Genomic DNA, 27,226 nt, shown 5'->3' with positions numbered 1-27,226 from the left:
CTTCACCAACTCGTCCAGGGAGTCCTCAAAAAGGTGATTCCCTGCATAAGGGATGTCAGACACCATCTTTCTGGAAGCCTGGTCGGCCGACCAGGTCTACAGCCACACAAGGTGAGGGATTACCACTGCAACAGCAGATAAGCGTAAGACTAAAGGGGCATCATCCAAGGCCGCATCACACAGGCATAAAACCGCCTGAACAATTTTGGTAACCATCTCCAAAGTAGCAGGAGGGTATCAGCCACAAAGGTGCGTCTGAGCACCTTAGTCCACTCCACCACAGCCTGAGAGACCATTACTGAGGCGAACACGGGCTTCATCAAGGAACCAGCCACCACATAGGAGTGGCGGGCAAGAGATTCCACCTGCCTATCCGCCGGGTCTCTAAGCATCGGATAAGCCTCCATGGGCATCAGAGTGGCCTTGTGTAATCCGGATACCATGTGGTCCACCTTAGGGGCCACAATCCAGTGCGAATCCGTTGGAGACGCAAAAGGACAATGGTACGGAAACCGCTTAGGTACCACAAAGTTGCGCTTCAGATTGCGCCACTGTTCGTTTACCATTTCATGAAATTCGGTGCGACAGGGAAAAACCTGAACCGGGTTCTGTGGGTCCCAAAAGACGACCGCTTACCCTACTGGTGGGGCACATCTTTCAAATGCAGCGTTTCTTTTACAGAACTATGAGCACAGCCATAGCAGCTCATGGCGGGGGAAACTTCCCCCTCCTCCACGTCCCCCTCTCCGACTGATAGGACTGAGACCCCTCAGGGGGTATACATGACCGTGACAACCATATCAGAATCTGAATCAGAAGAAGGCGAAGGCCTGGGCCTTTTTCTATAGGTCCGCTCAGACATCAGCAGATCCACCTTTGACGCTAAAGTCGCAAGTGCAAGGCTAAGAGGGCTTTGCTCAGGGGACCCAGGCATACCTGAATCCTCCACCAGAGCTGGGGGAATTTTGCTGTCCTGGGAATTCATTGTAAAGCGATTGAAAGAAATTAAAAGCGCTGGCCCTTTAGGTTGCAACCGATGCGGAACACACCGTGAGGTACCGCAAAAGGAATCGAAAACAGTGCTACATCAAACAGCAGGAAAGTGACTGCCAGTATGAAAAAACGACCCAGGAGAAGCTAAAAAGACCCCCAGAATAGCATACATACAGTCTCCACGCTTGCTGGAACAATCTGCCGTCTGAGGGAAGGAAGTGATGTCATCTGCTAGAGGACACAGACTAAGGGAAAATGGCTGCCCATGCAATGTAATGAGGAGGCTCCGGTAAGATGGCCGCCGGACACATGTAAGGAGGACCGTGCCACATCCAAGATGGCGCCGAAAGGGCGCGATTTTGCTGCAGGGAGGAGCGCTGTAGCCCATACATGAGGCTGAATAGCAAGCCCACACTAAAAATGGCGGCCCCGCAATTTTTGCGCAGCGGGCCGCATGCACATTTCTGGCACCCCAAAAGTACAAAGGAACATACATAGGGGCGAGGGACCCCCCGCGACCCGCCTACAGCACGGCAAAACCGCCATAGTGCCCACAGGGACAGGGAGAGACCGGGAAGCACACCCACAGACATGAGGGGAATACACAGACACCAAATGACAGACTGTCACCAACACAGAGGCCCCACAGACACCCCACAAGTAGAGGGGTTACTCACCGACCAGCGATAGCGTGGGAGCCGCCGTGAGACGGGAAGCCTCCCACCCCGGGTGGTGGGGGAACCGTCAGCCTAACAGGAGGCTAGCTACACGTGGCGTACCGCAGTAGAGCCATCCTAGCGAAGTAGCCACATTCGCGGGAAGTTTCCCTGAGGACAGGGACAGGTAGTTTGCGAGGCCTGGGCGTACGCATAGCCTACTAAATGCTGGATGGCGGGCTGGGATTCTGTAAGGCTCTAGTACAACCAGTCCGATTCCCAGCTCCGCAAACGCTGTAGTCTTCCTAAGTCTGACTAACTAAGCGCAGGAACAAATAAAAAGCTATTAGTGCAAAGAAAAAACTCACTTAGCAGAAAATGTAACAAAACAGAGAAAAAGGCTGAGACTGTAGCCCCAGCACAGGGAAAGCCAACAGATCCCCTAAAAGAAAGCTCTCTCTTTCAGGCATTGGACCAGCTGAGAGCTCAGAGGGTGATAACCGAGGTTCCAGAAGACGAAAGGTTTCAGGGGTTTTACTCAAACCTATTCGTAATCCCCAAACCAAACAGGGATGTGAGACCTATTTTGGATCTCAAGGCGCTAATTCAGTTTCTGAACGTTCGTTAGTTCCGCATGGATTCAATTCGTTAAGTCGTAACCTCCCTGCAGGGATAGGAATTCCTTGCATCCATAGACATCAAGGATGCATATCCTCATGTGCCTATATTTCAGACCCATCAAAGTTTCCTGCGTTTTGCAATTTGAAACCATTGCCCTGCTCTTAGGGTTGTCCACAGCACCAAGAGTGTTCCCAAAGATCCTAGCTCAAGGATTGACTGTTCTAAGGTCCCGAGGGATATCAATTATAAGATATCTGGACGATCTATTACTTATACATCGATCGGCGTCAGCTCTAAGCCAAAATATCCTTCAGACTGTACATTTTTTGAAACGTCTGGGTTGGATACTGAACTTAGCAAAGTCAGCATTACAGCCAGTCCAGCATCCGGAATACCTGGGGCTTCTTGTCGACATGGTGCAGGCAAAGATATTCTTGCCAGCAAGAAGGGTCTCAGACCTGAAGGATCAGGTTCGGTCTATAGTAAAAGCAATATTTACAAACCAGGCGCTCCTGGGATGCTTGTAGGGTGGAGGGATAGAAGCCTGTGAGGCTCCCCAGCGGTTGTTCTGCTGTTAGCCAACTAATGGCTCAGTAAAGAGATTCGCACCCAGGGCAGCCATAGGAAAAATTCCAGTCCCGAAGTCAAAGCAATAATCACAAATCTGGCGCTCCTGGGGTGCCTTTAGGGTGGAGGGATAGAAATAAGCCTGTGAGGCTGCCCAGCGTTTTTTCTGCTGCTAGCCAACGAGCATAGGAAGGGTGCTGATATGGATAAAAGTACATGAGGAAGGCAGCGCATGAACCACACCGGGATGCAATGGATAAGGAAGTCAGGTGAACATCCAGTATAGAAAGGGTTAACAGTTTATTGGTATTGATAACCGAAAAACAAAGTACATAAAATGCTTACATCCCCCTGGGCTGGAGTGGACAAGGGCACCTGGCAGCAAGCAACACGAGTGCGAGGTGGTCAGTCTCCCAGGACTGCTGAGCAGTGTGTGCACAAAGCCGGAAACCAGCCGGCGCGAGGATGAAAGGACTCTGCTGTAGTTCTGTAGCGGTGACATCAGCCGGACAGGCACCATTTGCGGGGAAGTACCAGGAACCAGGGTGGACCACAAGCTATATGGTTGCCATGACTACATGTTTCGGGTTATGCGCTTTATCAAGTCATTGACTGATGAAGCTTATCCATTGCATCCCGGTGTGGTTCATGCGCTGCCTTCCTCATGTACTTTAATCCATATCAGCACTCTTCGGTCTATAGTAAGACTGAGATATCCGTCTATACGTCCTTGCATGACGTTACTGGTGAAGATGGTGTCTACATTCAAGGCAATTCTCTATGCTCAATTCCATGCCAGACCCTTGTCTGTGTGGAATGGAAAAATTCAGTCGTTGGACCGATTCATATCTCTGCTACCAAGAGTACGACGGAGTCTGAATTGGTGGTTATTGACCAGAAATCTGGAGAAGGGGAAATCCTTTCTTCCAGGGACCTGGAAGGTGGTGACTATGGACGCCAGTCTCTCCGGCTTGGGGGGGGGGGGGGGGCAGTTCTAGAGGAAGCCTCTGTCCAGGGGAAATGGTCTTGGGTAGAGAGTCATCTCCCCATCAACATTTTGGAGATTCGTGCAGTCAGTCAGGCGCTGAAGTTCTGGACGCCCAGGCTTCGGGGTCACCCTGTCAGGGTGCAATCCCACAATGCCCCGGCCGTGGCTTATGTCAACCATCAAGGAGGCATAAGGAGTCTATCAGCCCAGAAAGGGGTGGATATCATTCTGTCCTGGGCAGAGAAGTTTGTGCCATGCCTGACAGCAGTATACATTCCAGGATTAGAGAACTGGCAGGCAGATTACTTGAGACGTCAACAGATGTTTCCGGGGAATGGTCCTTACATCCCGAGATTTTTCAATTGATTTGCCCACGCTGGGGGTTCCCAGAAGTAGATCTGTTGGCATCCAGGTTCAACAACAAATTGGAGAGATTTGCGTCCAGGACCAGGGATCCACTCACAGTCGGAGTGGATGCTTTGGTGACTCCTTGGGAGGAGAATTCCCTGATCTATGCCTTTCCTCCAGTACAGCTGCTATCACGTCTATTGAAGCCTTAATCTTGTAAAAGCAGGGTGTGTCCGGCCCAGCAGTTCATAAACTAATAAAACACCAGGAAGCCAGTTTTTAGTCTCTAGAAATATTTATTACAGGGTCTGGAAATCCTACATTGCCTGGTGTGAAGCCAGGAAATGGCATCCCGCACATATATCATCGGGAGAATTCTATCCTTCCTGCAAGCAGGGGTAGATATGAAATTAGCCCTGAGTACAACTAAAGGTCAGATTTCAGCTTTATCGTTTTTTTTTTCCAGGAACCAATCACTTCTTTGGTTCAAACCTTTGTCCGGGGGATATTGCGTTTGCTCCCTCCAGTGAAGCCATTGTTTTGTCCTTGGGACTTAAATTTGGGGTTGGCAGTTTTGCAAAAACAGCCCTTTGAACTTCTGGGGCAGGTTCCCCTGTTTCTTTGACCAAAGGTCTTTTTGATTGCAATAACTTCGGCTAGTAGAGTATAGGAACTAGCAGCTCTTTCTTGTAAAGAGCCATTCTTGATATTTTATCAAGATAGGGAGATTTTATGTCCTCACCTAGGTTTTTTGCCCAAGGTAGTGTCCGCCTTTCATTTGAATCAGGACATTATACTACCTTAGTTTTTTCCAGATCCTCACTCAGAGGAGGAAAAGTTATTGCATTCCCTTGATGTAATGCTTGCATTTAAATTTTATTTACAGGAAACAGCTCATATTCATAAGACCGAGAGCTTGTTTGTGCAGCCAGAAGGCCCCAGGAAGGGGTTGGCAGCATCTAAATCTATGATTTCCTGTTGGATTGGCCAGGTTATTACCCAGGCGTATGGTTTAGTAGGAAAGGTTCCACCTTTTCCTGTATAGGCACATTCTACCAGAGGAGTAGGTGCCTCCTGGGCACATCGCCATCAAGCCTCTATGGCTCAGATTTGCAAGGCCGCGACCTGGTCGTCGGTGCGTACGTTCACTTGTTTCTATAGAGTGGATGTTGGGACCCAGGAGGAGCCTGCTTTTGGCCGCAGTGTACTGCAGGCGGCGGTGTAATCCTTCTGTTAAGGGTCAGATGGCGGTATTTTTTGGTGCCCCCCTCCCCTCAGATGCATTGTTTTGGGACGTCCCATATGTTATGATTATGGCTCTGTGTCCCATGATGTATGAAAAGAAAAATTGATTTTTAATTCATACTTATCTGTAAAATCCATTTCTTGAAGTACATCACGGGACACAGAGGTCCCTCCCCTCTTCTATGGGGTCTTTTATTGCTTGCTACAAAACTGAGGTACTTCCTGCGTGGGAAGGGTTATATAGGAGGTCAAAAAATTCTGATTGGTTGCCAGTGCCCTTCACCTATAGGTGGCCAATATAAGCCATATCTTATGATTATGGCTGTGTGTCCCGTGATGTACTTCAAGAAATGGATTTTACAGGTAAGTACGAATTAAAATCTATTTTTTGTAAAAATTTCAGAAGTTGTTCATTGAGATATTAAAAACTTACTTTTCAAAAGGTGTGTACTCATTTATGCTGAGGACTGTACATATATATATATATATATATACACACACACACACACACATACACACACTATATTACCAAAAGTATTGGGACGCCTGCCTTTATATATATATATATATATATATATATATATATATATACACACACACACACACACGGACTTTAATGTCATGCCAGTCTTAGTCCATAGGGTTCAATATTGAGTTGGCCCACTCTTTGCAGCTATAACAGCTTCAACTCTTCTTGGAAGGCTGTCCAGAAGGTTTAGGAGTGTGTCTTTGGGAATGTTTGACCATTCCCCCAGAATGGCATTTGTGAGGTCAGGCACGGATGTGGACGAGATAGCCTGTCTTGCAGTCTCCGCTCAAATTCATCTCAAAAGGTGTGAGTCAAGTTCCTCCACCCCAAACTCGCTCATCCATGTCTTTATAGACCTTGCTTTGTGCACTGGTGCACAGTCATGTTGGAAGAGTAAGGGGCCATCCCCAAAACTGTTCCTTCAAAGTTGGGAGCATGAAACTGTCCAAAATGTCTTGCTGCTGATGTCTTAAGCGTTCCCTTCACTGGAACTAAGGAGCCAAGCCCCACCCCTGAAAGATAACTCCAAACCATAATCTCCCCTTCACCAAATTAGTTGGACCAGTGCACAAAGAAAGGTCCATAAAACAGATGGAGTCCTGACCTCAACCCGACAGAACACCTTTGGGATGAATTAAGAGTGGAGACTGCAAGCCAGACCTTCCCGTCCACATCAGTGCCTGACCTCACAAATGTGCTTCTGGAAGAACGGTCAAACATTCCCATAGACACACTCCTAAACTTTGTGGACAGCCTTCCCAGAAGAGTTGCAGCTGTTAGAGCTGCAAAGGGTGGGCCAAATCAATATTGAACCCTACGGACTAAAACTGGGATGCCATTAAAGTCCATCTCTAACTGACCAGCGTCTTAAATTCCTGATAGTCAATGTAAGAACGTCCTCCATTGACCGAGAGTGGTAATGTTACCAAAAATTCCTTTACGGGTGTTTTTGTTTTATTTTTTTTGTTTTACTTAAAGGGGGTTGGGCAGACAGGGGATTTAAAAGCAAGTTAATGCTCTGCCTTGGCCCTCTTTGAGCCCAGACCTCAGACGACCAGGATGTCTGCGTAACGTATCAGCATTATTTTTTGTTCCTTTTTTCTGTAACTTTTTTGTCAAGTTGTCTAAATAAATTGACAGCATTTGTATTTCCATAGTAACCTCATTCTTTTTGTTGTACTACTCACTTACTTTGTAGTTCATTATATTTGTTTTGATAAGTGACTAGCTTCTCTTCTGTATAAATAAATCTGATTTGATTTTTCCTTTTATTTAGCACAGTAGTTATTCATTGTTAATATTCTTATTAATGACTGAGATACAACAAGGCCTGATTTTTGAAGTAGATAAAAGGTGTCGATCACCTATTATATTTATAATCCCAGATAGGATTAAAGGAAAACGTGAGGTAATAAATTAGTCAAAACACCATGCCCCATGTTACATCTGTAACATGGGGAGAAAGGTGAATTTATCCTTTAACCACTACAGACACACAGCAGCAATTGGATACACATGATTTGACTACTTTTAGAAAACAGGAGCAGGAAGCAAGTTAACAAAGACAACTCATTCAATTGTTTGTTTAAATTCTCCAAGACAACAACAGCAGGGCAAGCAGGGGCCTTCCACAGATGAGATTATCTCCTATCTGGTTTAAAAGTGTCACCTCATGTACCTTTACTTGTGATTTTTGTACAATGACAAAAAAAAAAGCACAAGACACTAAATCCTAATTTGCAAACCTAACATTCAAAAGCCTTACCTGGGAAGCTGTGATGATGGGAAAATAAGCCTCAGCTTGTTATGCAACTCCTGAAACTCCTCAAAGGACCTCTGAATATGTGCAGTTTCATTTGGACTTTCTCTGACTACTTTGATCACAAATACCTGAAAAGATAAAAAAAAAAGTTATAAATATTTAGAAGTAAATTTAGACACATTTGTGAAACATAAGGCGAATGTAATTCTCCTAAACAATGATATAAAGCATGGGTGTCCAACCTTTTGGCTTCTCTGGGCCACATTGAGCGTAGAGAAATTTTCTCGGGCCGCATATAAAATATATACTATAGTTAAGGTATATAAGTAATAAAATGCTGCCGTGCCCTTCCCACGCCGTCGCGCCCCCCCCCCCCCCACACTAATTTAACACAACTAGAGGATGATCAAATGAAATGGAATCAGTATACAGAGGTTTACTTCTTTTGAGAGATAATAAAGGAACACTCTAACCACCATGGCCACTTCAGTGATTTGAAGTGGTTATGGTGGTAGGAGTCAGAAACACTGCACATGCTCCCCTCCCCTCTGAGGCAGCCTCTGCCTACTGTTAGTTGGAAGCTGCTGTGGCCGTGCCCCCGACCCGACTTCCTTCCTCCCCAGCAAAAAAAAAAAATTGTCAGGGGGCAGTGGGCCGCATTGCCTGCGGTTCCGGGCCGCAGGTTGGACATGCCTGATATAAAGTAAGCCACTGTTAACAGTAAGATTATGCTACATGTAAAACTCGTGGTTGAAGATAAGAAAATTTTATAATGACTTGCTTTTTGGTCCCCTTTCTATAAACTGCAATAAAAGATGCCCTTCATCTTTTACCATCTTGGGACATAACGCTATGCATTTACTTACATATCCTTTATTAGGATTACATATCTTCTTATATCTAGTAAGAAAGACATCACAGATTCTCCCATCCATTTTCATTGTATGGACTTTTGGAACGAAGGAGAGTATGAGACGCTCATCTGAACCACTAAACTTCAGCTGCGCAAGATTATGTATGAAAAAATTCAGCTTCGTAGCCACTGATCCAAGGCTGGATTCTATAAGACTGGGAAAAAGAAGATAAAAACACAATGTAAAACAGCCCAGAATGTATCCTTTCTGATTCTCTCACAAGTAATACCTAATTAATCAAAAGCCATAACCTTACATGCCTAATGCCTGTTGGAAATTTACTACAACAGAGAGTAAAGTTTAATAACTAATATTAATCTTGTCCGTAAAACAATCAGAAACAGACTGTTAAAATAAAGATGATAATAATAATAATAGATTTTATTTTAACATCAGTCTAATGGTAAAAATCATTATGCAGTGTACATTTAGTTAAATAAGCTAACAAAGGTATCAACAGAATAGTATGAATCCCTTCAAAGCTGACATAAGCAAAAGCAGTTCCAGAAAACACTTATGAGTCTCTGGCAAGCAAGTCCTTAGCCATGTCAGTTAATGTAAACCTATACCATCCTTGTAGGTACAGCAGCAAGTTCGCTTTAACGTTCCTTTCCTAGCAGCATATATCCACGTTTCACTTCCAAGTAGCTCAGTTCATCTGCCAATTAGGAGGAAAATGCCCAGTACTTGTATATATGAATGAGCATGTGACTTTTCTTTCTTTTCATTTTTCTTTCAATTAATAGTCACAAAGAAGTGAGTAGACAGGCTTAGACCCTGTGAAAGCTCTGATTAAAGCTACTAGGACATCCTTTCTTTGTTCCCAGTGGCTGAACCGAATGGCGGGGGAGAAAAATATAATGTAAGTATGAACAGCCGTGGCCAAAAGTTTTGAAAATGACACAAATAAAACATTTTCACAAAGTCTGCTGTCTCAGTTTGTATGATGGCAATTTGCATATACTCTAGAATGTTATGAAGAGTGATAAGATAAATTGAAATGAATTGCCAAGTCCCTCTTTGACATTAAAAATTAACTTAATTTCATAAAAAAAAAACATTCCCACTGCATTTGTGAAGGCTTCGGGGCACCCAAGAAAGTCCAGCAAGCACCAGGGCTGTCTCCTACAGTAGGTTCAGCTGTGGGATGGGGCACCAATGAGAGCCCCCAGCTTGCTCAGGTATGGCAGCTGGCAGGTGTGAGTGCATCTGCACGCACAAGGAGGCAAAGACATTTGCAGGATGGCCTGGTGTCAAGAAGGGCAGCAAACAAGCCACTTCTCTCCAGGAAAAACATCAGTGGCATACTGATATTCTGTAAAAAGTACAGGGATTGGACTGCTGAGGAATAGGGTAAAGTCATTTTCTCTGATGAATCCCCTTTCCGATTATTTGGGGCATCCGTAAAAACCTTGTCCAGAGAGGAAAAGGGGAGTGCTACCATCAGTCCTGTGTCATGCCGACAGTAAAGCTTTATGAGACCATTCATGTGTGGGATTGCTTCTCAGCCAAGCGAGTGGGCTCACTCACAATTGTGCCTAAGAATACAGCCATGAATAAAGAATAGTACAAAAACATCCTGCGAGAGCAACTTCTCCCAACCATCCAAGAACAGTTTTGCGACAAAAAAATGCCTTTTCCAGCACGATGGAGCACCTTGCCATAAGGCAAAAGTGATAGCTAAGTGGCTTGGGGAACAAAAAAAAATGAAATTTTGAGTCTATGGCCAGGAAACACCCCAGACCTTAATCCCATTGAGAATTTGTGGTCAATCCTCAAGAGGCGAGTGAACAAAAGAAATCCCACAAATTCTAAGCATTGATTATGCAAGAATGGGCTGCCATCAGTCAGGATGTGGCCCAAAAGTTGATTGACATCAAGCCAGGGTGAATTGCAGAGGTATTAAAAAAGAAGGTTCAACACTGCAAATATTGACTCTGCATAAATTTAATGTAATTGTCAATAACAGCCTTTGACACTAATGAAATGCTTGTAATTACACTTCAGTATACCATAGTAACACCCAACAAAAATATATAAAAACACTGAAGCAGCAGACTTTGTGAAAATATTATATGTGTCATTCTCAAAACTTTTGGCTGTGTATGTGCACAGACGCTAAGTCCATGCGGGACATAAGTCTAGAAGCCGATAAAAGACCATCACAGCTGTAATATAGAGCTTTAGATATTTGCTTGAAAAGTTCCAGTATCTGAAGGTAAAAAATAGTGGTCTGGTTTAAGCAAGTTAATCCACTCTGAAATGGATGGAAAAATTTGAGTCACCGCTAATAAGAGACAAACAATTACACCAGATAAATCAAGCTGACACCTTAGAAGGGTCAGTAAAATCCCTAAAGATAAGAAAATCACCAACCTGTGTAACTGGATTTTCTACAGTGGGCAGAGTCCCCATACCAGTAAATTCCCCATCAAAGAGAAAAAGCTCCCTAAAGCACTATACTTAATTAGCTTCTAAAGTGGGGTACACACTAGTAGAAAATCTGCTGAAAATTCCCATCCGAGGTAAAATCGTATGATCTTGGGCTAGTGTGTACACAACTTTCAGCAGCCGATGTCGAAATTTTCAACAAAAAAAACGGAGGGACAAACACCAAAATTGTCTCCAGCATGACCAATTTTCGTTTAATGTGTATGCAGTACGCCCGCGAAAAATCGGATACAAAAGAGCGCGCATGATCTGAAGTTGCTGACGACCCGAAGTCTAGGTACAAACGTCCCCAAAAAAAAAAAAAAATCGGACGAGAAATTTCGTGAACATTATGCACTGTCAACTAAAAACGGTTATGACCGCTGAGCATGAGAGAGAAAAATCAGAGGATATTTTGTCCGATTTTCGTCAAGTGTGTACGAGCCATAACATTGCCAGGAGGGAGCCATGATTCCACAGGTTGTTTCCAGTCCTCATAAAGGAAGGTTTTAAAAAGCAGACTATAATAGGAAGGTCTTGGAAGCCACAGCTTTATAAGACCCAGTACTTGGAAAGGCAGGCCCATGCCCTAGTTTAGAGTAGAACATACTGCCTCAATAAGATGAACAAGTACCTCTTGTAAAAGAGAAGTCATATAGGTGCTGAAAAACACTTTAGGAGAAGGATGTGAAGGCTCTAAATTATAAGAGATCATAATAAGTGGGGCTTCGCAACACTTCGAAGTGGAGGCGTTTTACTGGGTTATGTTGAGTAAGCAAAAACTACTGTGAAAATTCAGAAGTGGTTATTGCAGGTCTTGATGAAATATTTCAGGTTTCAGATTCATGCATTAGAGCAGTATAAGACTCTGGAGAGGAAGACTCTATTGTAATAGGGGTCCAAGTGTTGTGGAAATTTTAATGATATTTGTTTGTACATTTTTTAGGATGTGTTTTTAGTTAAACTGCCATTATGTCTCCCAGTGTCAGTTTACCTGTAATCGCAATGCACAGCGAATATGACTAACTGGCATTGAGGAAAGACCTGTAGTTGTGGAAACCTTCCATTAAATGGAGACTGCACGCTACTTGCCTGATCATCCCCATCGGCGGGCGCTCTGAGCGGCTGCGCGAACAAGCAAGTGCCGGTCCGGATCTATGGCAGTGCGAGGCGAACTCCACCGCACAAATGTATATTGGCCAGCCAGGGCCCCGGTATTCACTGACGGAGATATGTTTGTGATGTGGAATTTTTATAATTTTGATATCATGCCCTTTTGCTGGAATAATGGCTGGTAGCTTTCTGTTATGCTTGATCCGCATGATTGAAATACTGCTGCTATTGTCCTTTGCAGATGAAGTCTCATTCACTGGAACAGTAGCATCATCACTATCAAAAATGTTTTTTATGAACTATACTATATAGGATTCACTATAACAAGTTATGATGGTAGTGCATACACACTTATTAGAGGGGCAACGTTCATGAGATACACGCTAGTTCCATTGTTTATAGTTTTTTTCCTACACGTGGGTTTCATTGTTCGTAATAGTACATGGTCGCTCGTGCACCCAATGGCGGTAAACTCAGGCACGTGGCTCCGCTTGGGCATGAACATACACTCCCCTTTCTATTGATCCTTTGAATGTGTACATGTTTGTGATTGGTTGTGTGGTACAGTTGTCCCCTCCCACTGTAAACCCTTTTCACACAGCGTGCAACTGTTTCCTTCTTTGTTGCAGAGCACTTGGATTTCTTTATACAAAAGAGCTGTACATTGTACTTTTCAGTACATGGGATTAATGGCGCTTGGCATGTATTAATATCCACAAGTGTGCTTTTCAGCGTAGTGAAGTTTTCAGAGCACCAAGAGAATTTCTATGCCCCAAACCCCAATAATTTCCATCACAGTAATGGCGAGCCAGAAGTTCTAGCCAAAGGTTTCTAACTTCACAGCGGAAAAAAATAGGGGAGTGAGTTTAATCCAGTGCAACAAAGGCCGGCCGTTTGTGGTAAGACACACTTCATTTCAGTTTTTGAAAATATGTTGCTTTAGACTAAAGCTTACTTTCTTTGTCCGCTGTGGAAGTTAGAAACACAGCTTAGCAAAGGACCTTTTTTATTTGCAGCTTTCGCTCTTTTGTATAACGATGGGGTGTTTTGCATTAACATTTGTGGCTGGGGTTAAGGTCTAATAATTGGGGAAGAAACTTGTACGGCAGTCTTTTACAAGGTTCCCAGTTAATACATCCAGGGGTTGTGATATACAGTGGTGATCGAATGTTTGGGCACCCCAGGTAAAAATATCTATTGTGCATAAAGAAGCCAATCATGGACACTTTCAAAATGACAGAAAACAAAAAAAATGGCGTCTGCAAAAGTTTGGGCACCCTGCAGAATTTATAGCATGCACTGCCCCCTTTGCAAGGCTGAGACCTGCCAGTGTCATGGATTGTTCTCAATCATCGTCTGGGAAGACCAGGTGATGTCAATCTCAAAGGTTTTAAATGCCCAGACTCATCTGACCTTGCCCCAACAATCAGCACCATGGGATCTTCTAAGCAGTTGTCTAGAAAACTGAAACTGAAAATAGTTGACGCTGACAAAGCTGGAGAAGGCTATAAGAAGATAGCAAGGCGTATTCAGATGTCAATATCCTCTGTTCAGAATGTAATTAAGAAATGGCAGTCATCAGGAACAGTGGAAGTTAAAGCAAGATCTGGAAGACCAAGAAAAATATCAGACAGAACAGCTCGCAGGATTGTGAGAAAAACAATTCAAAACCCATGTTTGACTGCACGATCCCTCCAGAAAGATCTGGCATACACTGGAGTTGTGGTACACTATTCCACTATAAAGAGATACTTGTACAAATATGGTCTTCATGGAGTCATCAGAAGAAAACCTCGTCTACGTCCTCACCACAAAAATCAGCATTTGAACTTTGCAAATGAACATATAGACAAGCCTGATGCATTTTGGAAACAAGTTTTGTGCACCGATGAGGTTAAAATTGAACTTTTTGGCCAGAATGAGCAAAGGTACGTTTGGAGAAGGGGCACAGAATTTAATGAAAAGAACCTCTGTCCAACTGTTAAGCATGGGGGTGAATCAATCATGCTTTGGGGTTGTATTGCAGCCAATGGCACATCTCACGAGTAGAAGGAAAAATGGATTCAATAAAATTTCAGCAAATTTTGGATGGTTACTTGATGCCATCTGTGAAAAAGCTGAAGTTAAAGAGAGGATGGCTTCTACAAATGGATAATGATCCTAAAAACAGATCGAAATCCAAGGGGGATTACATCAAGAGGCGTAAACTGAAGGTTTTGCCATGGCCCTCACAATCTCCTGACCTCAACATAATTGAAAATCTATGGATAGACCTTAAAAGAGCAGTGCGTGACAGACAGCCCAGAAATCTCAAAGAACTGGAAGACTTTTGTAAGGAAGAATGGGCAAAGATACCTCAAACAAGAATTGAAAGACTCTCGGCTGGCTACAAAAAGCGTTTACAAGCTGTGATACTTGCCAAAGAAAGGGGGCAGTACAAGATATTAACTCTGCAGGGTGCCCAAACTTTTGCAGACGCCATTTTTTTGTTTTCTGTTATTTTGAAAGTGTAAATGATGGAAATAAAATCTAACTTTTGTTGACATATTATAAAAATGTCTAATCTGTAATTTGATGCCTCTTGGAGATTTTTCCATCTTTCCTTGGCTTCTTTATGCACATTAATACAAATGTTTACCTGGGGTGCCCAAACTTTCGATCACCACTGTATGTGTTAAATATTTCCTTTTCAGCATCTCTTTTGTAATATCAGTTTAGTTCGATAGGATAGCAATAGATTATGAGTCAGTGTTGGTTTTGGCTGCGGATACCGCGTTTTAGTATAACAATCGGTTTGTGTATGTGCTGAGATTGTTTTTTGGCGACTCGTTTATTAGTGAAACTGGTAGTTGTTTTAGACTCTAAAGTTTGACATCCCGGTTTTGTATTGAGTTTCCGTTTTAAGTGGCAGATTGTGCCGCTTAACTGAAAATCAGTATTCTATGAGGATACACTACACTTTATTTTGAATCCGGTTAATCGTAAATTCTGTTTTTCATGTTTTTAGTACCATCTTTTTGTTTTTATACCAAGAAACACGGTGTTTGCTTGACTTTTTGTTTTTACATACTTCTATTGTGGCTGGTGGTTCACAGTGCCACCATTTTGTGTCAACCATGTGTTTGGCCGCTATCTTGTTTTAGCATTGAGACCCACAAGGTTGTAACACAATTTACTTTGTGTGGCGGCCATTTTAGGTTCTACATCCATCTATTTTGTTTGGTGGTGTTGAAACCCACGTGGCTGAGCCACCTTTTTGAGTTTTAACAAACCACCTCTTCTGTTTCCTTTTTTGGTATTTCTAAACATTTTTCTCTTTTTTGTTTAAAAAGGGCAACTTTGTTTTAGAGCGATTGTGTGATTCTTGTACTGTATTTCAGTTTTAAGTGGGGTTTCTTCATTTTAATTGAATCTAGGGGGATTTTTACAGAATCATTGCGGTTGTTTTTCTAGCTAACCTTCGTTCGTCTTTTTGTTGAAATTTAGCATATATATATCCAACCCATCTGTTTTTTTTGTGTTTTTATGTCTGTTTTTAGGGGTAAATATTTTGTTTTATAACTGTTCTCAGTCTTTTTGTAAGCATTTGTGTTTAAGCTATTTTTGTAGTGCATTTTGTCTTATTTTTGTAGTAACTAAGTTTTTCAATGATAGACTACAGTGTGGAGTGTGACTGATCCATTCTTTTATTTGATTCAGTTTTCGGTTAGAATCGGGTTTGTTTTGTGCCGAGTAGCAGTTATTTCTCACAAATGTAGTGTTTTTGGTGCTGCAGATTGGGTTTTAGGTAGGGACGGTATACCTTCCAGTGTGCAATCAATAACCAGCATCTCAATAATTTTTACTGTAACATCAAGGAATAGAGTGAAGCCAAGGTTTGTATAGGGAGGACTTTCATTGTGCTTTCGGGGTTGTTTGGCTGCACCGGCTAGGTCGAAACAAACGTGTGTACTTTGGGCCATCTACGTGAAACGGGTGATAGCGACACGCTTGTTTCAGCCTTCAACGTGTGAGGAGTAGATACTGAAACCTGCCCCACATTTGGCCGTGTAAAATAACCAGAGTTGGGAAGCGAGTGGGGGTTGATAAGCTGTATAGCATTACCAAGCCACCCGGTTAAGGTTTTCTAGCTGAACGACGGAGGGCCATGTAAAATAATCGGAGTCCAAAAGCAAGCCGACACTGTCAAAGCAGATGCCTGGCAGTGTTGCTCCTAAACCAGGTGCGAATGATTCCAATTGTCATGGGCAACGGTTTGTCCATGCAAGGGGGGGAAATGCAGCACCCCCCCGGGACATGAAGTCTGCGCTTGGGACTCAGTCCATGAGACCCCTCAGGAAGTGTCATAACCAAGGCAACCAGTTGGTGCATTCCTTTGGAAGCTACATTTGATGTCTGCAGATGGGAGGAGTAACTAGGCTCCAGGCAACAAAGATGCTAGGCATAGCGCAATTGTGGCTTCAGAGATCTATTATGGTCAATCAGCAAGGCGTGCATGAGGCAGTTTCAGTCCAGAAGAACCGCATTATGTACACTTGGCCGGATGAGATAGCCGAGTCCAGCGAAACAGTGAGGGAAGTAGAGGAAGCTCTTCCTGGGCTAACTTTACTGCGACGAGCCAGATCTGCTGACACTGAACCTGTCATTGTCTCTCCTGATTCACGGCCTGTTATTGACAACACTGTCTCTGCACGTTAATCTTGGTTTTCTTCAGCTCACAGTACAGACCTCAATACTGTTAACATCCTCCCACCTCACACTCTCTATCTCTCAACAGCCTGTCATAACACCTGAACCCTCTCCTTCTAACTCTGTGGCAAATTATGAGTTTTTTTTAACAGGTCTGCTATGGATGTGGAAAGTCAGGGTACATCATGCATAATTGTCCAACCAACCCGGCTGGTCCGTGGGGTAAGTGACAATTTATTCCGGAGGATCCGGAAACTTCAAAGCTAGGCTATGGTCAGAAACGACTATGACTCATCATAGGGCGCTGGTAAACCAGTGTCAGCCCACATCAATCTATTCCTAGAGGAATTAAAATATCCCCTCCCTTGCCTCATTGACACTGATGCAGCCAAAACTGTTCTAAGATCTCAAGACCCCAGAGGCAAGGTTCCCCTTCCAGGGGAGACAACTCCCACCGTAGGTCTCATGGGCCAGACAGTGTATTTAAGAATGACTGAACCTCTCCATAGCAGGCTAGGCCAGTTCTGCAAGGAGAAGGTTATTTTTTAGATCATTGCATTTCTCAGGGTACCCGACATCTAACTACTCAGAGAATACAGACATTAAAGGACATCCAGAGACCTCGTAACACCCGACAACTGAGAGCCATTCTCAGACTTGTCAATTACTGCAGAGACTAACATACCATCCAAACTAGGACCCCTTTACGAAACAACACACTAGCCTCAGTTCACACTATAAATCGCAAAGGAACACTGTATTCCTGTGCAGTTCATAAACGATTCAGTGTAGTGCAATTAAAGCCCAATCATTTGGAATGCAAGAAACGAAGAAGGCGCCTCAAGTGCATTACAAGTGCAGCTTGTAATACCTTTATTTGCACACGGAGAATAAAAAGCGTACAAGATGGGCGAATGTAATGCTATCACTCGGGGTCCATTCCTGACCCTGTGGCTCTATCTTCCTAGGCTGTCCAGCAACAAGGAGAGATGCTGGAGTAAAGGAGCCAAGCCAGGGGCAGTTCCTCCGTCTGAGGCTGCGATGGAACGCATACCTTGCCTGTGGACAGCACGGGGCGGTAACGCATTTCGGAACATGCACAGTAGTGCTCCTACGTCAGACCAATCGCTTTATCAGTTATAGTCGCTTCTACCAATTCACAAGAGCTGCCCCAGTGTCAGTGCGGTACCCCCTGCATGATCACGCAAGCCCATCCATACCCCCCCCCCCCCTCCTTCACCATTGAGGATTGATTTTCCCAACAGAAGCGCCCTATGTTTCATGTACTTACAATCATTTGGAATGGGCTCAAACCGCACTGCATTACACCAAAAGTAGCGCATGCGCTACTTTTGAAAATGCATTAAAGCCGGATCGCATGGAACTTTTGTACCATGCGATCCAGTGGGGGCAAACACACTGTGGTTGTGACCTGCATTTGGGGTGTCGTCAACATTGACACCCACTGCAGATTGCCAACTGCAGTGTGTTTTAAACCTAGCCTTAGAGATTTCAATGAATCTATTAGTCAGGGACTTTAAAATAAGCTCACCGAAAATAACACTTTATATCCCCTTGTTTATCACTGAATTAAAAATGTTACAGGTATTCTATTATTATTATTCTTATACAAGATTTAATAAAGCGCCAGCAGAGCTTTACAATACGAGGGAAGACAATACAGTTACAATGCAATTCAATACAGGAGGAATTAGTTAGAGCTTACAATCTAGAAGGGAGGGTCAAGTGAAAGAAAAGCCAATAACTGTGGGGGATGAGCTGATGGAGAAAATGTAAGTATGGTTGTTAGCTGTGGGTAGGATAGGCTTCTCAGAAGAGGAGAGTTTTCAGGGATCGCCTAAAAGCTAATAGAGTAGGAGATAATTGGGGTATGGAGTTACATAGGATTAAAGAGGCTCTGGAAAAGTCCTGGAGGCAAGCATGGGAGGAGGTGACGAGGGAGCTGGAGAGCAGGTGGTTTTTAGAGGAACGAAGAGAGCGATTCGGTTAGTATTTTGAGACTAGGCTAGTGATATAGCTGGGGGCTAAATTGTGGATGGTTTTTTTAAGATGTTGTTAGTATTTTGAATTAAATTTTTTGGGTGAGCAGAAGCCAGTGGAGGGACTGACAGAGAGGAGTAGCGGACACTGAGCGATTGGTAAGGTGTGGGAGTCTCGCAGCAGCATTCATGATGAATTGAACGGGGGATAGCCTATGTAGAGGTAAGCCAATGAGAAGGGAATTGCAGTAGTCGAGGCGTGAGATGACCAGGGAGTGAACTAGGAGCATTGTTGTGTCATTGGTTAGAAAGGGGCATATTTTGGAGATGTTGCGGAGGTTGAGGCGGCAAGAGTTCAGAGTCCAGGACTACACCTAGGACCTTGGCATGTGGGGATTGGCTGATCGTTGTGCCGTCGATTTTGACAGAGAGATCAGGGGAAGTGGCACGTGGTGGAGGAAAAATTATAAGTTCAGTTTTGGATAGATTGCATTTGAGGAAGTGGTGTGACATCCAGACTAATATTTCTGCTAGTAAATAAGTAATACGAGAGGAGACTGAGGGAGTGAGCTGAGGGGTGGATAAATAGATTTGGGTATCATCAGCATAGAGCTGGTATTGAAAGCCATGACCCAGAGAGGAGGTGTAGATTGAAAATAGGAGAGGTCCAAGAACAGAACCTTGGGGGACCCCAACAGAGAAATGAAGAGGAGAGGAGGAAGTAGAATTATAAGTAACGCGGAAGGTGCGGTTGGATAAGTAGGAAGAGAACCAGTGAAGAGTACAATCATGAAGACCAAAGGCGTAGTGTTTTTTTGAGGAGGAGGGGGTGGCCAAACGTATCAAAGGCAGCAGAAAGGTCCAGGAGTAGAAGTACAGAATAGTGTCCATTGGTTTTGTCCGTTAGTAGATCGTTTGTTAGTTTTAGGAGAGCAGTTTCTGTGGAGTGTTGAACCCGAAATCCAGACTGAAGGGGATCAAGAAAGCTATTCTCGGCAAGGTGGTCGCTCAGTCAGTTTTTGACCAGACGTTCAAGGAGTTTGGATAAAAAGGGGAGCAAGGAGATAGGGTGTAGGTTTCGAAGATTGGTTGGGTCCAGTGAGGGATTTTTAAGTATGGGGCTGACCAGTGCATGTTTTAGAGAGTTGGAGAAGATGCCAGAAGAGAAGGAGAGATTGAAGATGTGGATTATAGAGTGTACAATAGAGGGTGAACGTAGCATTTGCGAGGGAACATGATCCAGAGGGCAGGTGGTTAGCTGGACGTTAGCAAGTAGTTTAGCAACCTCGTCTATAGTGGTGGGGTTGAATAAGGGAAGTAGTGATTGTAACTGTGGGCATGACGTGTAAAGCGTGGTAGGTATCTGAACAGCAGAGATCTCCTCACAAATTGTATCAATCTTCTGTTGGAAGTGATTGGCGATCTTCTGGGCAGTGAGTGAGTTAGCGGGTGGAAGCAGTGGAGGACATAGAAGATAATTGAAGGTAGAGAACAGTTGCCGGGGACGGGATGATAAGTTGTCAATGAGAGTGATAAAAAATGTCTGCTTGGCAGTGTGGAGACTGGAATTGTATATTTGTATTTATATTGGTTGAAATCTTTCAGAGACCTAGTCTTATGCCATAGGCGCTCAAGAGCACAGCTATACTTTTTCAGACTTCTAGTGTTATCTGTTTGCTAAGGTTGAAGGGGTCGGGGCCTGATTTGATGTGTAGTGAAAGGGGGCCAGTGTGTTCAGGGAGGCTAAAAGTGAAGCATTGTAGACAGAAGTGGCTAGGTTGGTGCTGGACAGGGCTGCGATTTTGTCATAGAGGTGGTTGGTAGTAGAGTACAGAAGAGAAGGGTCAAGATGGCGTAGGTTTCTACGGGTAACTGGAGGGAAGACAGCGCAGCGTCTTCTAAGTGCAGCAAGACATTTATTTGGACAGGGCATTTATGCAGTGATAAGGACGGTGGCTCAGGGGAGGCAAAAAGCATGGCGTGAAAGTCTGCAATAGGTGGAATATCGGTGTTTGGCCACTAGGTGGGGTGTGTGGGTACACAAACTGATGTGGTTAAATGCATGGGGAGGGGAATAACAGACCATGTGGGAAACTATAGTGTAATAGGACTGTCCAAACATGGTGCATCCACGGCCTGAAGAAGGAGCGCATGCTCCGATAACGCGTCGCCGTAGCATCCCGCATCACCGCCAGGAGTGACGTCAGGATCCCAGGACCCACGAGTGCCAGCGTTCCACCAGTTGACGAGGAGCCCACGGACACCACCGAGGCCATCCCTGTACACACGGAGGAACCCCCCTGCCGCTCTCACCGGGATCCATTGCCTCCACCAACAGGACCCGCTCCAGTGATGCTCCTGATGATCAACATTACTTGACTAACTGCATCTTATTCACCGACTAAATGGGAGTGTAATACTGCTGCACATACTTCAATAAATGTCTTGCTGCACTTAGAAGGCGCTGCGCTGTCTTCCCTCTTGTCTCCCCCCAGAGATCTCTTCTGTCTCTTCCGCCGGCAGCCGCTACAGTGGACAGCTACCCCCTGAACTGTTTGGGGGTCCCCCCACCCCTGGTGTTTCCCTTCTCCCTCCCCCCCCTCCCCCGGGTCCCCAGGACCAGACTTTTTTTTTGAGACCTCTTCTTGCGCCAATTCACCACCAAACCATTGTCTTTCTACGGGTAACAGTAAGGCAGTTGGAGGGTGAGGTGGTGAAGAAGAGTGAGAGCGAGAAACTAATATTCTATCAGTACCATCTGTCTTGCCAATCCCATATCAGGAGCCCTTACCCTTTAAAAAAAATTGTAAGGGGGGAAAAAAATCTTTCTCTTTTTACACTGTACTTATGCAGGAAATTCATTATGTTGACAAGCATAGAATTCAGGGAGAATCCAAAGATCCCTTTAAAACATTTTTTTAATTTTAATTGCCAAGAAATTATGTAGAAGGACAAGGGCAGAATTAGCCAAATTCTGGGAGGAGTTGGAGCACTTAGAAAAAGTTTTTTCATCTGTTTAATCTCCATACATCCATAAACCTGTAAATAAACTATACATTGAACTCTATAACACTTGCTCATATATCAAAGAGATTTGTCAAGAGATTCTAAACATAATTTTTTTTGATTACCGTGTGAAATAGGTTGTAGCATCAGCTTCAGAATCTTGTGGGCGCAAAGCATCATACACATACTTCAAATCCTGCAGGTCAGATAGCTCTGGAATACCACATGACAACATCTAAAGGCAGAAACAGAGAACAGGCCTAAAGTGATTGTAAATGTTTATTTATTTTTTTAAATAACATGTTTTACTTACCTGCTCTGTGCAATGGTTTTGCACAGAGTTGCTCTGCTGTTGTAAGGTTTTGCAGGCATTAGGGTTAAAAAACCTTTAGCCTTTACAACTACTTTAACTAAACTAAGCTTAGAAGTATAGGCAGAGAAAGCTAACCTTAGTGTAGAAAGTATATTCTAAAACAACTCGTTAAATATTCAAACTTCCTCCTACTTTGATCAGAATTACTAGATATCAGCTTCTGGTATTTGCTAGACCAGGGATTCCTAAACTACGGCCCTCCAGTTGTTCAGGAACTACAATTCCCATCATGCCTAGTCATGTATGTGAATGTCAGAGTTTTACAATGCCTCATGGGATGTGTAGTTCTGCAACAGCTTCAGGGCCATAGTTTGGGAATCCCTGTGCTAGACATTTCCGCTAATCTTTTCTCATAGCTGAGCTCCTCCATGCCTCTTATCAGTTTGGTTGCCCTTCTCTGCACTTTCTCCAGTTCCCCGATATTCTTTTTAAGAACTGGTGGCCAAAACTAAACTGCATATTCCAGATGAGGTATTACTAATGATTTGTAAAGGGGCAAAATGATATCTCTCTCTCTGGAGTCCATGCCTCTGTTAATGTTTGACATAAAAGAATAACAAACACAGAGTTTTGTACAATTAGGAAGATCAAGAAAATTGTTCTGTTACATTTGTTAGCTTACCAGTCCCAGTAGGTTGAGAAATAAGTGGGTATGCTTGCGGATGAGATTGTAGGCTTGACAGCACAAATCAACAAAGTCATGGAAGCGGCTTGATGTCTTGTCTCCTCCATTTATGACATATGCCATGTCTGAAGTGAACACAAAAGGAGCACGGTCCCTGCGGTCATTAAAAATAATACATGTTTCTCCTTTTGAAGAATGAAATCAATTCAAAATTGCATTTACATTTACTATTTGAGAGTGTGGGTCAACATTTCTTTTTATAAAGGAAAGTATTCTGGCAATTCTGCCTTGTGAATATGTTATTAGTGTACATGATTTGAAGTAAAAATATCTAAATTCTCAAACTCACCGTTTTATATTGCCAAACATTTGTGCATGTCCTAAAAAGCGTCCAAAGTCTATGTGAAACATATGGCCACTAGTCTTCAGCATGATGTTATCATTGTGCCGATCGCATATGCCAAGCACATAGGTAGCTACACAACATCCTGCACACGAATAGATGAAGTTCTCTACTGCCTGGAAAGTAGAGAGTAGTGAGTACTACTAGAAATGTAACCTCTTCTATCTGCATTTTAAATGTACAGAATACTTGAATCAAACTGCCAACCTCAAAACAACATATGATAGAATGATAAGTTCTTGTTGTAGAGAGATATTGCAGAAACTTAACTGACATTTTTACTTAAATTGCATCTGTAATTCTCATCCCAAAACTGATTTTAGGTACCAACCGACACCTATTAACACGATAGCAAGAAACAGAACAAATCAATTAACCTGCAGTTATGCAGGGGGAAATTCATTTCAAATTTCCAGCATCGACCACCAACAAAGTTCCCCTTCAGCAAAGTATGTTATACTGAAAGCTATTTTATTATATACTAGACATTAAGCCCGTTAAATTAACGGGCGCTAGAACATATGGCTGACTTATCGGCTCTCGCTTATTTCTTTTTTTTTTTCTAACAACGCGAGAGCCGCATGACATAGCCAGCTCTGCACATAGCGTCCCTGTTGCCCTAGCAACAGAGACACGCGCAGAGCTGACCAAGCGGCTCTCGCGTGTGAGCGCGTACCCGCCGCGTGCCCGCGCACACCCGCCGCTTCAAGAGTTTTGGCCGGCCGCCCGACTGGGATGTATGTAGGATATCTATTCTATATTAATAATATGCAAGTGTCTCTGCGTCCGTCCCTGTTGGATTGCGCTACTGCGCATGTGCCCCACGGACAGCCGTTGGGACTGGGGGTGGGCACCATGTCAGGGGCCCCAGAAGTAAGTCACACTGACCTGTGTAGGATGGGGAGCTCCTCGGTGTTGGAGGCCGGGTCCCGGGTGTTGGGGGTTACCCGATAATGGTGCTCTTCAGGGAAGTTCCTCTGAGCAGGTGGCTCCGGACCAGATCCATATTCCCCGCAGAGTCTACACTCACCCGCATGCTGGGGCCGGGCAGGAGCACCCCGTCATGGGGCAGGAGAAGAGGCAGGCGCCGGGGGATCAGATAGAGCCGCTAGAGGCCATGACCAGCCACACACACAATCCGCACACCGACCGACCAAACTCACTGACAGCTCCGAGTCCGGGCAAAGAGCAGCAAGACTACAACTACGGAGAGCGGCCGGAGACAAATCATCCCGGCGCCAACACGTCATTGCGTATGCGCCGCGGCTCTGGAAACCTTGAATACGTTCGGCTCTTTCCCGGAAAGAGCCGAACGTGTACGGCTTTTACCGAGCAGCGGCGCATGCGCAGTGACATGTTGGCGCCGGGTGGCGCCATTTTAAAATCTAAGGCAACTGATCGGAACTCCGCCTCCCGCCTCCCCAGCACATACGAATTCAGAACGGTGGCTACTGAAACTATCGGCAGTACAACGGCCCTCACACCGCACCATTATCGGGGGTGACCCCCAATACCCGGCCTCCGACACCGAGGAGCTCCCCCAGCCTACACAGGTCAGTGCCCGCCCCCAGTCCCAACGGCTGTCCTGTGGCACATGCACAGTAGTGCATTTCCACGGACACAGGGACTGTGGACGCAGGGACACATGGGTTTTATTAATATAGATTGTAAAATGCACAGTTCATCTTCAAGGGACAACAATTAACCAATTTTTAAACTACAAACTAAGTATAATAAATATCCATTAAAATGCCTGGCAGTGTAGTTTTTACAAGAGTATTAAAGTAGAGGATTTCATGGTGACTATTATTTCAGAAAAAAACCATAAAGAGAGAAAAAAGATGGGGTTTTAAAGGCCCAAATGAGATGGTCAAAATATATGATGCAACACGGAAATAAAGTTAAAAATACATATTTATCGATAAATTCTGTTCACATAAAAAAGCATGCATAACCATGCTATGAAGACATGCATACATATAACATCTACATATAATGAATTTAAAATGAGAACACAACATGGGTAACCGGATGGTGGGGTCTCAGTCAGAAAAGATGGATCCCTGTGCAGCCAACGCGCTTCGCTTGACTTCGCTTCTTCAGGGCTTAAGAGACCAGAGAACCAGCTAGTGTTCTACAGATTGTATGAAAAAGTGATACAATAAATACACATGTACAATAAATGGATTTTTGTGAAATCTTACCGTAAAATCCTTTTCTCTTAAGCTCATTGACAGACGTAGTCCTCCTTGATTAATATCAACTCGGTTATACTGCCCTCTACAGGAGTAGGACTAGACAGGAAAGAAAACGTTCTGGCCACACCCTAGGGGCAGTCCCAGAGGGTATATCCTCTCACTTCCTGCTACAGCAAATCAGTTATGTCACAAAGCAGTGTTTAGAGAATTTAACCCAATCCAACTCAAAAACGAGGGGCGGGTACTACGTCTGTCAATGAGCTTAAGAGAAAAGGATTTTACGGTAAGATTTTACAAAAATCCATTTTTCTCTGTCGCTCATTGACAGACGTAGTCCTCCTTGATTAATATCAACTCGGGACGTCCCAAAGCAGTGCGACAAATGAGGGGTGGAAAAATGGAAATCAAAATCCAATCTAGAAGGCCCAACCGGTGCCAACTAGAAGTTTAAAAGGCTCATCAATCGAAAGATGAGACTCAACAGAAATTCCAACGGAAAAAAACCCTCGAGGTAGACCACCGGTCTCCTCAAATTGCGGCCTGCAAAACCTTGCGGCCAAATGAGGCATCCACCGATGCCATCACATCAACTTTATAAAATTTTGTAAAGGTATGCACCAACTACTAGGTAACCGCCTTGCACACCTGGACCACTGACGCCTGATGGCGGTAGGCCCAGGAAGTACTAAGCGCTCGAGTGGAGTGCGCCTTAACAGGGAACGGAGGATTCGGACCCTTAATAGAATAAGCCTGTACCACCGTCTGTCTAATCCATTTGGAGATAGTGGCGGCATATGCAGGCAACCCCTTTCTGGGGCCATCCGTGATCACAAAAAGTGAATCCGTCTTACGGAACGATTCCGTAGTCTTCAGGTATACCCTGATTGCCCGAACCACATCCAAGGAATGCAATGCACATTCCCGAGGATGACTGGGCTTAGGACACAAGGAAGGCAGCACAATATCTTCATTCAGATGAAAGTCTGAAAACCGCCTTATGCCCCATACACACGTGCAGACCATCCGCAGACCTCCGTCTGCAGACTTACCTTTTCTATGTAGTGCAAGGGCCTGCCGGATTGCATACAAATTAAAAGTGTTTAGGTTTGACATCATATTATATGGTTTTAGTAAGCCTGCAGACAAAAGTCCGCAGACAATCTGCACGCGTGCATGGGGCTCTAGGAAAAAAAGATGACTTCGGATGAAGAACTACCTTATCCCTATGAATCCCCAGATATGGGGAATGACACAATAATGCAGCCAGTTCTGACACCCTGCGTGCAGAAGTGATAGCCACCAAGAAGGCCACCTTCTGGGATAATGTAAGCAAGGGAATCTCCCTGATATTTTCAAAGGGAGGTTTCTGAAGAACCGACAACACCAAATTAAGATCCCAGGGTGGTAAGGGCGTGCGCACTGGCGAAGCCAAGTGCTGCACCTCCTGGATGAAATTCCGCACCAAGGAATGAGTAGCCAGAGGCTTCTGGAAGAAGATTGCTAACGCTGAAACCTGACCCTTGATAGTGCTCAAGGATGGTTTCTGCTCAACCCCCTTTTGCAGGAAAAAACAAGATTCGGGTCACCGAATAGGTACGTGGGGGAAAACTCCTACGATTCACACCACGCAATATAAGCCTTCCATGTGCGATAATAGACTTTGCTGGAAGTCGCTTTTCTTGCTTTAATTAGAGTAGGAGTAACTGAAGCTGACAATTCCTTGTCCTTCAGTACCTGGGTCTCAATGGCCAGGCCGTTAAAGCCAG

At 44.2% G+C, this 27,226-nt stretch overlaps 1 protein-coding gene across 1 annotated transcript in view; it reads right to left on the bottom strand.

Moving 5' to 3' along the window:
* Positions 1-27,226, bottom strand: part of PIK3C2B (phosphatidylinositol-4-phosphate 3-kinase catalytic subunit type 2 beta) — an 858,553-nt gene that overhangs the window by 82,140 nt on the left and 749,187 nt on the right. Inside the window, exons 24-28 of the mRNA XM_082244643.1 lie at positions 23,209-23,378; positions 22,857-23,013; positions 21,987-22,096; positions 8,576-8,777; positions 7,713-7,837 (exon numbers count right to left, since the gene is read on the bottom strand). Of these exons, the coding sequence (XP_082100769.1) occupies positions 7,713-7,837; positions 8,576-8,777; positions 21,987-22,096; positions 22,857-23,013; positions 23,209-23,378 (764 nt within the window). The remainder of the gene's footprint in view (positions 1-7,712; positions 7,838-8,575; positions 8,778-21,986; positions 22,097-22,856; positions 23,014-23,208; positions 23,379-27,226) is intronic.

This window comes from Pelophylax lessonae (genome assembly GCF_965119305.1).
Source record: "Pelophylax lessonae genome assembly, chromosome: 2".
Taxonomy (NCBI): domain Eukaryota; kingdom Metazoa; phylum Chordata; class Amphibia; order Anura; family Ranidae; genus Pelophylax; species Pelophylax lessonae.
This window is presented reverse-complemented; position numbering and strand designations above follow the sequence as displayed.